Below are 14,922 nucleotides of genomic sequence, written 5' to 3'. Positions count from 1 at the left end.
TCCGGTGCGTGGTTCCTTATATTTGGTTAATTTCCACCTGGCTTTGTGTGGCGGTGGTTCTCGCCCCGGAACTGACGGCGGAATGGTGGTTCATAATTTGATGGGCGGGTTGGGCCTTTCCAACGACCTGTGGGCGGACTCTGCCGTCCTCGGCGGGACTCCTCTCCTGTCGGTGGGTGGTTCGCGGGATGCCTGTGTTTAGTTTGGGTCATTATTTGGCGGTCCGGACCTCTCCTCTGTTGGCGGTTTCTACCGCCACCGCCGGCGGAGCGGAACGGACCACTATGCTCATAATGAGGGCCTTAGACTTGTACGTAAATAATTACACAGAGGTACGCACAGTAACATATAATCACTGACACTGATAAACAAAGACATGTATGTAGACACACTGAAAAAGGCACACACACTGGCATATGTACACACCGCATATGTGTGTGTGTGTGTGTGTGTGTATATATATATATATATATATATATATATATATATGTGTATATATATGTATGTGAAATACACATACAAACACAATTTGACTCACATGTTGAATATATAACCAAAGCATATACAACTAAACTGCCCGAAAGTGTTGCTTTCCCTCTGTCGTGCTGGGTACAGGCAGTCTCCTCATTGTTACCTCTAGCGGCAAGCCAAGGGCCGTAGTGGGGAAAAAGTGTGTAGCACAGACACTGCCAAGGAAAAGCACACAAGCTAGTACAGAGCCCTGTACTAAAAATAGTTCTGTGATGCGTATCCTTGTCCCAGTCTACTCTACCCGGAGTGTGATTTTAACACGCACTGGCAAAGCCAATATATCTCGGCAAGCTGAGAGCTATAGGCTTTGGCAATGTAAATGTACTTGTGTACGGCTCTGTGGTTGTTTTTCAGATGTACACAAATGTATTAACATTGCCAACGCCTATAGCTCTTGAATTACCGAGACCTATTGGCTTTGCCAGTGTTTGTTGCATTTGTTATGTGCAGTATCCTTTTCCTTGCAGACAAGTCTTATGTGAGTTAAGCAAACATGTCTCTGCCTCAAAATGAAAAGAACGAAAAGACAACAATGAAATGCATTCCATTCTTAATACTCAAAACCTTGCTATTCAGTGGAATATACAATGGGGCATATGCAGTGCATTCTAATATCAGTAGACAAATAGATGTGTAATTGGAGTTCATCATTCAATATTTTATGTGTAGACGCTGCATGAATTTAATGCAAAACATTAATGCTTTATTAAGAGCCTAAATAAAGGCTAAATAAAAAAATGAAAACACCAACTACATTTTATTTCAGTTTTTTCTCTTATCATTTTAAGCTTCAATCCATTTTAAGTTTCAAACAGTATTGATTCTGTAATTTTAGAGTCAGATACCAAAGGAGGGGATGCATACTCAACAATGAAAACTAACTAATATGGGTTTTGATTATTTGTCCCAATAAGAAATATCAGACCCAAATTTTCATATTCGTTCCACCAATTGTTCATGGTAGCTAACTAGTGTTTTACAAAATGATGTGTGGGAGAATACTGAGATACAATCACCCACAAGCAATAAAAGTAGACAAAATCTGTAATCTCAAAAACACGAATTCATTGAAAATTATTTTCCAAACAAAGGGAAGGGCTAAGTCCTACGAGTTGAAGTATACAAAATGTTGTGTAAGTACTATCCACTATGAATCTTTCTGTATATAAACAAGAAAGCTATAATGAATACAATACATTGTTTAACAATCCAGTGAGACTAGAATACAAAGCCACTTTCTCTATTGTATATATTAAATTCAGTATCTTCACTGAGAACTTTCCTACTGCTGTAAATCTGCTAATCCACCAGCCTTGTTATTATTGCAGCCTCAAAACATGGTAACAATAGATAGTCTAGAACAGTGATACTCAAAGTACGGCCCGGGGGCCGCATGCAGCCCTTTTGACCTTTACATGCGGCCCCCAGGGCAGCAGTAGCACTAGGTTACTGTTTACTCGATTTAACAGGGGACACTTGATTTAAACATAATTGAAGATACAGAAAGGAAGTAAGGAATTTGTCCTGCACCGCTTTAACTGCACTAACACTTTCATTCTTTAAGAAAACTTGCACCAAATGTCTACAATTATGAGTGTTCTTAAAAATTCATAAAGAGTATTTCATTTACACACAGAACCATTTAATCTAAGTACATAAGATTATATCAGTGCATGGAGAAGTATTTTTTTAAACGAGAAATTTCAAACATAAATGCAGAAACTTTCATTCTTTCCCCCACCCGACATTCATTCTTACCCCCACCATGATAACAATGCCAATAGTGAACTAAGAGGCAAGTTAGTTGTTATCTGCACTCTTTGATTGGCCTGATTTGCTATTGTACATGAACAACTTTATAGTTTATGAAATCAAACACAGGAGAAAGGTTTGCAAAGCGCACATGCCAAAGTCATGCATTGTGAGGTCCTCCTAATACAATAATGAAGAAAAAGAAGGGAACGTGAAATAAGACAATTGCCTAGGATCACGCAGTTTGGTAAAGTGGGGAAGCTAGGATTAACGCCAGGTTTTCTGGTTTCACATTGTGCGATTCAGCCACTAGATCCATATGCTTTGCTGCCCCCTATCTCCACCATAACACCACAAACTCTCCCCAACCAGAGCCCCCTCCTTCCTTTGATTGGCATGCTGCTAGCATCAATGCGGCCCTCGGTCGCACCACAGACCAAACTTTGTGGCCCCTGGGAAAATGTTTGTGAGTACCCATGGTCTAGACAATGTGATCAAAGGCTAAGAATGATATATAATCTCAGTTTTACTTAACACCCTGTGCTTGTTCACATTTTTCTACATGGAAATTCTAGCAGATTTACCATAAACAATGTTGTTCAGTTTATGAAATGTTTTTGGTCTATTGTTTGTGTTATGGAACATGAGTTGTGACTGTAGTGACCCAAAAGAGTCAATGGAAACAAAGACGCAATAATGTATGACACACTCTCATTGAACAGTTATTTTAGATTTGAGTTCTTTCAAAATGTTACTAAGGAAGACTACAAGAAGACAAAGTTGTCCCAAAGATCAGTGCTTTTAGAGAAAGTACTGTCAGTGCAAAAGTCTGAAAATAGTGTTCAGTAACCATTTTCATAGTATATCAGTGGGATTTGTCTTGTTTATTCTTATTGAGTAATAATGAATTCCTATCTAATTATGATAGCTCATTTACGATTGAAGGCAGATGTTTCCATTCATCGAACACTATCTAAGATGCTCCTTTAGTTGTATGGCTGCAATAGTGTTTTATATGCAGAAATTATTTTTGGGAATATTATGTATATCATGTCTAGGATGATGAGGATTTATGAGGTTGTCCGTTAATTTTTCTGTATGATTTTGGTTCTACACATTTATTCACCACGAATAATTCATGATACTAAAAGAGGTATATTTCTTTATTGCTATTTACTGTGAGTCTAATGTCATAGAAATTTTGATTATGATATTCTTGATATTCCATAATAAAGATTCAGGACAATGCCAAACATATATACTGTCAATGTCTGAAGTCCATACTACTGTATCCAGGTTGAATTATCAGCCTAGTCAACCAAACCTCCTCCTTCACACACCAGCAAATTAACAGGTTGGCATAACAATGGGAAACATGTTATGCAAAAAGATTGCTTTGTTTTTTTTTTCCTTTTGGCATCTGTGTATGGGCGTTTATCAATATGGTACACACAGTACTCCAGAAAAGAAGATAACACTGGCCAAGGCCGGCCAATGTTACATCAAAGAGAAACAATCCCTCAACTCCCCCTACCCATTCTCCCCACCACACTACCCACCCCGACTGACGGCCCCATATCAAGCATATATATGCTATCCCCAGGTATCTGACTACTCCACCCTGTAGCACTATTGACACTCAGATCTTAGGTAACGAGACATAGCTCCCAGGTACGTAATTATTCATAGTGACCAAGAACGGGGGGCCTGTCCTCTAGTAGTGTGCAGACCTTCTTGGTTGTTGCTTTGTTGGGTGTCAAATTCTTCTCATATGAAAATGTACTGTTTAAACCTTATAGAAAATCATCATAAAGTGGCTCACGTAGCTGGTTGAATGCTTTAAAAATAATATTTAATGGTTTCGATGACTACGTTATAAAGGCACATGTAAATATAAATTGCGAAATTGTGAAAGTATTTTAAGTAGTTATGGATGGTTCTGCAAATGTTTCAAATGTCAGTCCAGTCTTTTATTTCCTAATACATTTACCTAAACGTTTTCTGTATTATCTCTCTTGTTCCTATATTTTAGGACTCAAATTTGTATTGTTTTTCTAAACTGTTTACTAAAGATGCTGAAAATGTGGTAAATAAATCTGTTCCAGGAACAAGTTAAGTTTCAAGATGTTGCTGTCTGTTTTTCTGAAGAGGAGTGGAAGGTTTTACAAGAATGGCAAAAAGATTTTTACAAGAACGTGATGAAGGAAATTCACCAAACCGTGATAGCAATGGGTAAATATGTACACAGTATGGACAGCAAAGAATTATGGGTGGATTACTTTAATTAATCTCAGTCACTGGTCATTACTCTGGGCCACAATCCAGTTCATTGTTTTTTTTTTTGGTCCAGCATGCTACCTCGGATAGGAACCTGCCATATGTAAATGTGCCTTGGTCTAGCTCCAATTCAAAGAGTCCACTTGAATTGCCAGGCCATGTCCTCTCTGAACAGGAATGTAAGCAACTGTAGGCCTGTTTCAGTCTATTTGGGCCTCATCACAAGAGGTCAGTCTGGATCCGACGGCATAACAAGAACGGGACCCATTTCTGGGCACACCTGTCACACTTAGACCGACAGCAAAAAGTGATGGGTGGATTGCTTGAATTAATGTAAGCTGCTGGTAATTATACTGGGCCATAACCCAGATTATCGTTTTTTTGCCCACCATGCCACCTAAAACAGGAACCAGCCAAATGAAATAAGGCAAGTCTCAGCCTAGAGTGGCACAGGGCTGAAAAACAATGGGTTGGAATGCTACCCAGAGGATTGCAAGTAGTTTGGAGTATTTAAAAGCATTCCTTGCATAATCCTACGTCTGTTTGATGTAATGCCATGTGGAGTAGGATACACCTAGATGTGGGTCCCTTGCTTGCATTGCCATAGACTCCAAACTGGCAAGGCTTAAAAAAGCCAAAACTAATCTGGGGTTGCTTGTGTTCTCTTCTAGAGGGAACATCACCTAGCAGTTTGGGATGGTACTGGCTGGGTCATTACTGGATTAGGCATGCATGTCTGGTCTAGAGTGGCATAGTTGGTGAAAACTGATGAGTTGGAATGCTACTCAGAGCAACTGTCAGTGGTTCAAACTAAATGTGAGCATCACTCCCATCACATTTAGTGTGTTAATTAAATATGTACAGAGCACATCAGTTTATCTATAAAAGTAGTAAAATTTTTGGAACACTCCAACTTAATTGAAGTTTGGAACTTCTCAAATAATTTTGTATATTAATTTTAGCCTAACATCTTTTCCCTAGCATGGACCTCCTTCCAATATTTTTGTTAGTATCTGTAACGTGCTGGTTATATTATTTCACAATTGCTTGTTTAAAAAAAAAAAATCTTGATGGCACAAATTCCAATTCTATGAAGCATTTTAATAGGAAATTAAAAAATCTTAGTGGTCTTCCCTCCAAATGATTTTCTATGTTAGATGCACTGCATATATTCTACTAACATTATTTGCAGTTTGCTAGGGTTTCCTCCTCAAAACCTGAGTTTGATTTTGAAATTAAGGGCCAATACTTTTCCTGACAATGAAGTAGGTTGTTCCTTTTTTCTGTATCAGGAGAAATTGGAGGCAGGAAAGAGTGACTAGTCGCTTAATCTTACAACTCAAAAGTCATGATCAGAGTAAAACATAGGTTTAAGGAATGCAATGCCAAGACCAAAGACTGTCTTGTTTTACTGAGGAACTGGTTTATTCTGTAAACATTGTATGCTCTTCTGTAGGTACTTTGCTGCTGAATTACCTTAAACAGCAACTTTGAGTTTTAAAAGAACGTTAGTGTCCTGGCAGATTGTACCAAAGTTGGCAAAGTTAAGTACACTTTCTGAATTCCATATCTAGCAGAGATACTTGAAAGCCATAAGAGTTTATGTAGGAGGCCACAATAAAAAATTGGAATCTGTTAGACTAGCGAATATCCAAGGCAGAAGTATTTTGGCACTTCATCCTCCGAGGGAAGCAATGTTTTTGGTGGGAGGGAATACTTTGGGGTGATGCGGCTTGAATCTCAGAAGCGATTTAACATATGAAATTTCACAGCAGAGAGAGCAGGGACTTGTTGAGGTTTGATTGGAAACATTCCAGATGGAAGTGATAGGGTGTTAGTGCACAAGATTTCATAAGAGGACATACTGTGTCATGGTATATGTCCTATTCATTTTCCACCCCTCTACAGGTTTTAAGAAAAGCCTTTTTCTTCATAGCTGTCTTGACTGTAATACTAAACAATAACACAGAGACAGCAGTCTCTGTGTCTCACTTTCTGCCCCTATCTGAGACAGCTTTGCAGTTCATATTTTAACATAGAAAATATTTCAATTATATTAACAGGCTATCAGATTGTCAACACGGGTACCTTACTCCGGATTCATAAAGGAAAAGACATTTACATTCAAGATCTCCAGGATACAGTGACAGCAGACACATGTAATCAGACTGCGTGTGAGTAAAATTGTGTGAATCATGTGTGTTTCAGTGCTAAGCAGTAATTTTTGCATTAATGACTTGTACTTGAATCAGCCATGCTGACTCATAGTCTTTAAGTGGTGAGATGATAAGCAAGCGCTGGCAAAGCCAATAGGTTTCACCTTTTGGGGCATATTGGCTTCTCCAGTGCCCTTTTGTGATGCTGTACAGCCAGATAGAAACCTATCTTCACCTTCCATCAAGACCTCCATCTGTCACACCTCATAAATACAGAATGTCACCACTCACTACGCTAGTTTAAATTGTATTGGATCTTTATCATCCAGTGTTCCACATTTAATAAACTACAAGAGGCTATGAGCATCATAATAGTAAACGTAAAGGTGAGGTAGACTTTCAGTGGATTATAGTTCATGAGACCACTCTCTTCAGGACACACCGTGCATGCGCTCTCCCTTGTGAGAGAGATTATGTTTTAGAAGGGGCTTGGCCTACTGCTTACTGTTCACGGGCTTCATTGTCACTCTTATTTGCTGGCTTCAATTCCTCTTCTTTCGTATGGAGCATGGACCAAGTACTGATTGCTTTATCTTAACCCTGCTTTATCTTGGTCCTTCCACCACTGATGCTATGACTGAGGTACTATTTTCTTCTTCTTACTGTTGTGTTGCTTCTTCCCTTCGACCTCCATCCTCCCTTTGTCCGTGCCACCCTCCTGTTGTCTATGCTGTTCCCCACTCCACACGCCCCAAGAAACAAAAAGCGATACGTCATAGTGCTTTTTCCCCTGTCTTGTTGCCAGTTCCCTCCCACCTGTTGTCCATGTCCACTTAGGTCCCTCCGATCTTCCTGCAGTCTGTGTTGCCAACCGCTGTAAGGAAAAAGTAAGTGTTATCATGCGGCCAGAGCTGGATGCGCCATAGCACTTTTGTTCCAACATCTAAATTTCAGCTTGGGAAGCTCACACTTCTTTTACTGATCGTCATGTTTTTTTATGGGACAGCACTTTGATGCACTTTTTAGAATGGTTAGGAGCTGTTTGTTGGACAATGGCGGCTTGACCCACAGTGGGCTCGAGGTAAATACAATTAAGAAGGAGAGTTTGAAACAGCAGAGACAATGAGACTGACTCGAGACGGGAGACTGAAGTTCCACAACGCTGAGGTCTATTGTTTACTGATGGGAGCGGTGAGGTAGAGTCCAGTGCCTTTTGAATTCACTATGTGCACATGTGGGATGGCAGTGAACTAGACTTATGCTGTATGCTGATCTGTTGCTACCTTCCTGTGCATTAGCTTATGCGTGTATCTTGGCTTGTGTGTAAGGAATATGACAGCCACTAGCTGAAAGTGCCAGCACAACTACATTTGAGAAATTCACAGGTCTGTTTTTAGCGCTGCGCACCCCCCTTCCCATCGGATTCAAGATAGTCAGTATTCCTGGTATATTTGAAGCTATGTTTTAGTTTTGTCCTGTCTGTGGGTGTTACACGGGGAGGTCTCAGTAAATAATGTGGTGAGGTGGATTGGTAGTGAGGTGTTCATAGGTAGCATGTTATCTTCCTTACAATCCTGGTCATTGAAACACGAGATGTCTTTTCTACAAAAATAAAAATGTTTTATTCAACTTCCTCCATTCAAAAGCGTCCGAGGCTGTTCATGCGAAATCACTGCCGCAACCTCCTTTCTTACAGATTATGTACATGATGTCATTCTGCACTGTTCATAGAATGAGAGCACTGTGTTCCCTTTCCTTGTGTGACCTCGTTTCACACTTGTCATTTCTCCAGTGTGACAGTGCTGCTGACAGTTACCTCATGTTGCATCATGGATCTAAGTTTCCTAGCGCACATTTTCTATGCCATTTTGTGTGTTACCTTTTTGTTATTGGTTTTTGAACGTGAAATCAGTGTAGAAAGCTTCCCTAATATCACAGCTGTTTTTGTGTCATGGAATTATTATTTTTGGTTGGCTTAGTGCTTTTGTTGTGTCATGGAATTGTTTTTTTGGTTGGCTTAGTGACTGCCAGTCATCTCAGTTAACATCACACTATTACTCCTCATGAATACCGCAGAGGTCAATTTCTCTGTGCGACTTCATTTAGTTTCCGTTTGTGACATTACTTCTAAATGTGCACTGATGTAACGTCACTGATGTCAGCATCCATGCATGATGGCTAATTTTTTAGGTGCCTCTTAATGACCTCACCATTGACTGTTGGTAATCCTGAGTGACATCAACATTCCCTTATGTGTTATTTTGTATCTCTGCTGCCAGTTTCCTTGTGTGCTATTACTGATGTCAGACTGACCATGTATCATCACATCTTCTTTCGTGTTCCTTCATGTGTCGTCTAGATCATTAATGTGACATCATCATGGGCGCTTAGATTCTTCAAGTGATGTCATCACTGTTTTCTATTGTAACACCACCACACTCTATGGAAGTACATGTCTTTTTCTGCTTTCTCTCTTGTGTACTGCATTCATCCAGAAATGGCCCACTGCATGTTCAGCTTCCACCTCCCCAGCACATAATGACGTGTGCATCATCGCACTTTTATTTTGTTTCTGCCAATGCTGAACACTATCGGCAAAACGCAATGGCAAAACCAATAGGTACGGATTGGCAGCATAAAGGTGAGACGCATGGGCTTTGCCAATGCTTTTTATAATGAAGAAGATCTCTTCTGTAATTCATTGAAGGCTGTTCAGCTGAGGGCTTCATCAACTATTCGTAACATGGAATCTCCAATGTATCAAGAAAATATTTGCCTTCCTTCCAGAGATGAGAGGCCAAGCAAACTGCTTCTGACTAAGAACCTAAACAACTTTATGTAGACTTTCAGCAGAACACATCTTTCCTCAACATCAGCTACTCTTTTGTCACACTTTCAAATACACAGTATTCACCTCCTGCTATTAGTGGTTAATCAAGACACCACCAAACATATATTCAGGAATTGACCATCCTGGTATGGAGAGAAGGTTGGCCTCCGAAATCCCAAACTCCATCCTGATTATGAAACTTCTGACCACTCACTTATGCCTAATCCTCTGTGAAACTGTGTGAATTGTTATAGTTTTCCTGAGTTGTTATGCTTTTTTTTTCTGTAGTCTGTCTTACCCCTTCAAACTCAGGAGTAAGTCACACTAACAAAAATAACTTTCTGAATTGGTCCCACAGTTGTATAGTTCAGGCCACGATTTTGACGGTGCAAATGTAAATCAACATTGATCTATCTTGATAATAGGGATTTTTCGTTTTATTCTCCACCACATGGCTCCTTATCTAGACTTGGCCATATTTTTGTTTCTAAATCATTATCCCAAAATCTTATTAACTCCTCCATTGAACCTATGGTAATATCTGATCATGCTTCAGTCAGTACAGATTTTGACTTGATCCTGGTGCATCCCAAATCCAATAGGTGGCGATTTAATAATTGTTTGTTACTTGACTCTAAATTTTCCACTTCCTTCGCGGACGAATTTTTTCGATTTAATGAAGATTCTCACGTTTCTCCACAATTGTTATGGGATTCGTTTAAGGCTGCAGCTCGTGGTCATATAATAAATTTTGTCCTTAATAAAAAGAAAACTTTTAATGCCCAACATCAAGCACGGCTTCTCAAAATTAAACGGTTACAGCATCAATATTATTCTTCCTCCACCAATTTTAATATACAAGAACTTATTCAGGCAAAATTGCAATTTAACAAAATCTCAACGGATAACGCTTCCTCTTTTCTTCTACGTAGTAGTGCCCGTTATTATGGAGGTTGAAATAGAGCAGGGAAGCTTTTGGCTAATTATTTAAAAGTTTGAAAGCAACGCCATAGTGTGAAGTCTATAGTTTCAGATACTGGTGAGTCCCTTTTTAAGGATGAAGATATTTTAGCTGAATTTGTTAATTATTACCAGACACTTTATACTCCTGAGTTATTCCCGACCTCCTTACAGATTGATGATTATTTAAAGAATATTCCAAACCCTAATAAGACACTGGTTGATGCTACTTCACTTGAAGCAGATATTACTTCGTTAGAAATTTTTAAAGCCTTCTCTAAAAAAAAAGGTAAAACTCCTGGTCCGGAGGGATTTACAGTGGGATTTTTTTAAAAAAATTTCTGACATGTTACTTCCCAAACTTTTTCAGCTTTTTCAATTCTTCATGGGTTCTAGTTGTACAGGGGGCACATTTCAGGAAGATTTGATTTGCCTAATTCCAAGGGACGGTAAGGATCATACTTTCTGTAAATAAATTTAGACCAATCTCTCTTCTCAATACAGATTATAAAATCTTTGCTAAATTATTAGCCCTACGTCTTGATACCCTTTTACCTGCGCTGATAAGTAACGAACAAACGGGTTTTGTCAAAGGTAGACTTGCTTCTGACAATTCTAGAACATTCTTTAATGTACTCAGCAAAGCTCCCGCTCAGTCGTATTCTTTAGCGGCAATTTCCATAGATGCTGAGAAAGCGTTTGACCGGTTAGACTGGTCTTATCTTTTAAAAGCTTTAGCCTGGCATGGTTTATGGCATCATTTCATTTTATTTATCTCTTTGCCTTATCAATCCCCAATGGCATCGATATTGGTAAATGGGTAATTGTCCAGATATTTAGTATTACGCTGAGGCGTACGTCAAGGATGTCTGCTCTCTCCACTCCTATTTATTCTAGCTCTAGAGCCCTTTCTATCCAGTATTAGAAATAACATTAAAATTGAAGGTTTCCAGTACGGGGAGAAACATTTAAAATTAACGGCGTATGCAGATGATATACTTTTATATATCTCAAACCCTGAGCTCACAATTCCGTTTCTACTTCGGGAAATTGAGGATTTTTCTTTGATTTCAGGTTATAAGATAAATGTGGATAAAACTGAAATCCTCCCTCTAACAAAATTTTGTTTTAGAGCATTGTTTGATATTACTGGTTTTCACTGGAATTCTTCCAAGATTAAATACTTAGGTATTTGGTTCACCTCATCCATTAAAAAGTCCATTGAAGTAAATATTTCAGATGCTTTAGAGAAAGTTGATAGATCGATTCTGGCATGGAATCCCTTATTTTTATCTTGGTGGGGTCGTCTTGACTCTATTAAAATGATGATTTCTCCTAACATTCTATATATCCTATCCATGATTCTGCTTCCTTTACCTGGTACCTTTTTTACACAATTGGACTCCAGATTGTCTAAATTCCTCTGGAACAATAAGAAATCTAGAATTTCTCTTAGTCGTCTTCGCCATTCTAAACAGGAGGGAGGAGTCAATTTTCCTGATTTCAAATTGTATCACAAATCCTTTTGTTTGCGTCAAGCTTCTAGGTGGGTCTCCCTGTCAGGCTCTAGGTTTACTCCCTTATGGTTGGATATTGAATGTTCGTTTCTTTTGCCTTTTTCCCCTACTGAGGTGGTATCCTTTTCCTATAATATTTCGCTTATCTCCTCTCTGCTTCTTAAACATACTTGTGCTCTTCTGCGTTCTCACTATTTACCTCCATCTGTCTCTCATTCCTCTTTTCTGATTTCCCCTATTTGGCATCATTGTCTTATCACTATTAATAAAAAACCTTTATTTTGGAAATCCTGGTGACAAAGAAAGATAGCGTGGGTCAAGGATTTATTCTCCAGTGATACTCCACTTTCTTTTTCACAATTCCAACTTCTATTTCATTGTCCCAATTCATTTATGCCTAAATATCTTCTTCTTATTAATATTATTCTTGATGTACTTTTTCCTTGCCTTCCCCTTCTTCTTCTTCGGAATTACCCTTTTCTTTGTCCTCCTTTCTTATCTCGTATCCTAAGGCATCAAATATCTATAAACTTTTTCAGTCTCCTGTTTTGACGCGTCCTAAATCTAAAATTAAATCTCAATGGGAATTGGGTTTGGGATGTACCTGGACTGTTTCCTTTTGGAATAACGTGTGGCATCGATCTTATAAAATATCTAGATCAGCTTCTACCACACAGTCACTTTTCTTTCTTTATCACAGACTTTATTTTACCCCTCCTACTATAGCAACATTTTCTGTATCCTCCACTTCAAATTGCTGGTCCTGCGATAGCCCAAAGGGAGATCTTATACATATCCTCTTTGAATGTCCTCCTACTGTCTCTTTTTGGAGAAAAGTTTGGTGTCAGCTTACCTGCATTTTTCATTTGCGAGCCCAATTAATTCCCTTGGTGCTTTTTCTAGGTAGACTCTCTGCTGACATTGTTTCAGATGATGATAATTTAAAGTTGTTGGATTTCATGTTAGCTTTAGCCTTTCAACAAATTACTTTCAATTGGAAAAATTCATCCAACATTTCCTATAAGGCTTGGTGGAATAATGTTTGCAACTACCATAGACTAGATATTGCTTTTACCTCTTTATGCTGCCCTTCCATAAATAGAGATTTGTATTGGTTACCTTTGACTCATTATCTTAATCCTGTTGCCTGTAATTCTACTAATTGTACATTATCTGAGAATTTTAAGCCACCATGAATTCTTTATTTTCTCTGTTCTTAAGTGAATTTTAATTTAGCTTAAATTTATGCTTTATTGAATATTACTTTTTTCTTTTATTTAGCTGTTGAGGATCCAATGTATCTTTCTCATTGCAATTGGTCTTGTTCCGTTTTCATTGTTTCTTCCCCATTTTATACTTTTAAAATGTTAAACATCTTTTACAATTCTTTTTAAAATAATATCATTATCATTGTGACAGATATCTTGTTTTGTTAGTATGTAACCCATATGTATTTTGATTTTAATAAAGCTGATTTACCTTAAAATATTGATCTATCTTGTCTGTAGCAAATCTAGTTCTTCTTCATGTTGCTGTATGACTATTCCAGATCAAGGCAAAAACATTGTCAGTCTTTGAGTTCCTTCAAGCACATTCTGGGTCCGAGCTAGGTGAAAGGATGTCAGTTAACATGTACTCCTATAAGATATCTGTGTTTGAATCCATTGTCTAAAGGGTTGAGCTCCACTATCTCAATCATATTTTTCTGATTTACTGATTTCAGTTGTGCGTTTGTTTGATATCTGTAAATTAACAAACAAGCTGTTGTTTGTTCTTCCTTTTGCCTCTCCCTGCAGTGTCTCATCCCACAGTAAATCCTGATGTGTTATTCAGGATTGCACAGACTGAGGATCCGTATTGTAGAGATGAGCAGTGTCCTCGGGAAAAAGAAGTTAGCAACAGCCCAGGTTCATGTGAGTATGATGATTCTTAATTCAGCCCAAATATATTCGCCAATACCATTCTTCTACTTTAAGTTACAGTCATTTTAGTGGGTGGGTTGCAGAGCTTGACTTCATTGACAGGTGTCATGCTACAGACAAGCTGTTACATCCCAGACTTTGACGTACCTTAACATCTTTGGGCTGTACAATGAATAGTGAACTGGAAGTGCGTGAAGCCTTTTTATGCCAAAAGTATCAAACCATGGCGTTGTTCATATTTGTGCTATAGTTGTATCTTAAACAAGGTAAGGCATCTAGACCTCTTCTGCAATACTTAATAAGTAAAACGTGTGTATTCATAAGGGAGTATTCCATGATTTGCACGTTTGTGTGCCTGAAACAAATTGTAGAATTCCCAGATGGTCCACACCATGATCCCATAATGAAACTGCTGAGTCTAGTTGGTACCAGAACATGCCACATGGAGTACAACAACCAAGAGGAAGTTCTGTATTTTGTGGTTCTCGAGTCTTTGGGTCTGAATAACCAAGTAGGGGTGTGACCTACTGGTATGCTGGGTGGTGGGATGCTGGATGAGGATGGGAAAGCTTGACCTTAACTCTCTCGCAGGTCATTTTTTACCCTGGGTCTGCATCAGTAACTCTGGCACCTACTCTTGTATAGTAGAGTGGTGTATAAAGTGATTCCCCTGTTCTTGGAACACTTGATTGCAGCACAAACGTGCAGTTACATGGAAAATGAGGATAGCCCTTCATATTTGAAACTTATTTTTTTACAGGTTTCCCTATTGTCACATCTGCCTACTCTTTGACAACAGATGAAGAGTTAGAGCTCTGTTCCACAGACCATCAGGGCTCCAAGCAAAGAAGCAGTCATCATGCTGCTGGTAAGTGAGATGTGTGGTAGAACATGAAGGCACTGGATTTTCAGAAGTGTTCATGGTAATTTTCCTCTCATACTTCTACAAACAGAAACTACAGCTATGCACACATCAG

At 38.7% G+C, this 14,922-nt stretch overlaps 1 protein-coding gene across 3 annotated transcripts in view; it reads left to right on the top strand.

The window, feature by feature from the left end:
* The window catches only part of LOC138300137 (zinc finger protein 12-like), an 81,096-nt gene that overhangs the window by 38,572 nt on the left and 27,602 nt on the right, over nucleotides 1-14,922 (top strand). For all 3 annotated transcript variants that reach the window (XM_069239073.1, XM_069239072.1, XM_069239074.1), the window contains 4 exons: nucleotides 4,389-4,515; nucleotides 6,624-6,734; nucleotides 13,820-13,936; nucleotides 14,706-14,813. In XM_069239073.1, the coding sequence (XP_069095174.1) occupies nucleotides 4,389-4,515; nucleotides 6,624-6,734; nucleotides 13,820-13,936; nucleotides 14,706-14,813 (463 nt within the window). The remainder of the gene's footprint in view (nucleotides 1-4,388; nucleotides 4,516-6,623; nucleotides 6,735-13,819; nucleotides 13,937-14,705; nucleotides 14,814-14,922) is intronic.

This window comes from Pleurodeles waltl, chromosome 6 (genome assembly GCF_031143425.1).
Source record: "Pleurodeles waltl isolate 20211129_DDA chromosome 6, aPleWal1.hap1.20221129, whole genome shotgun sequence".
Lineage (NCBI taxonomy): Eukaryota > Metazoa > Chordata > Amphibia > Caudata > Salamandridae > Pleurodeles > Pleurodeles waltl.
The sequence above is the reverse complement of the archived record's forward strand: the minus strand, read 5'-3'. Positions and strand labels throughout refer to the sequence as shown.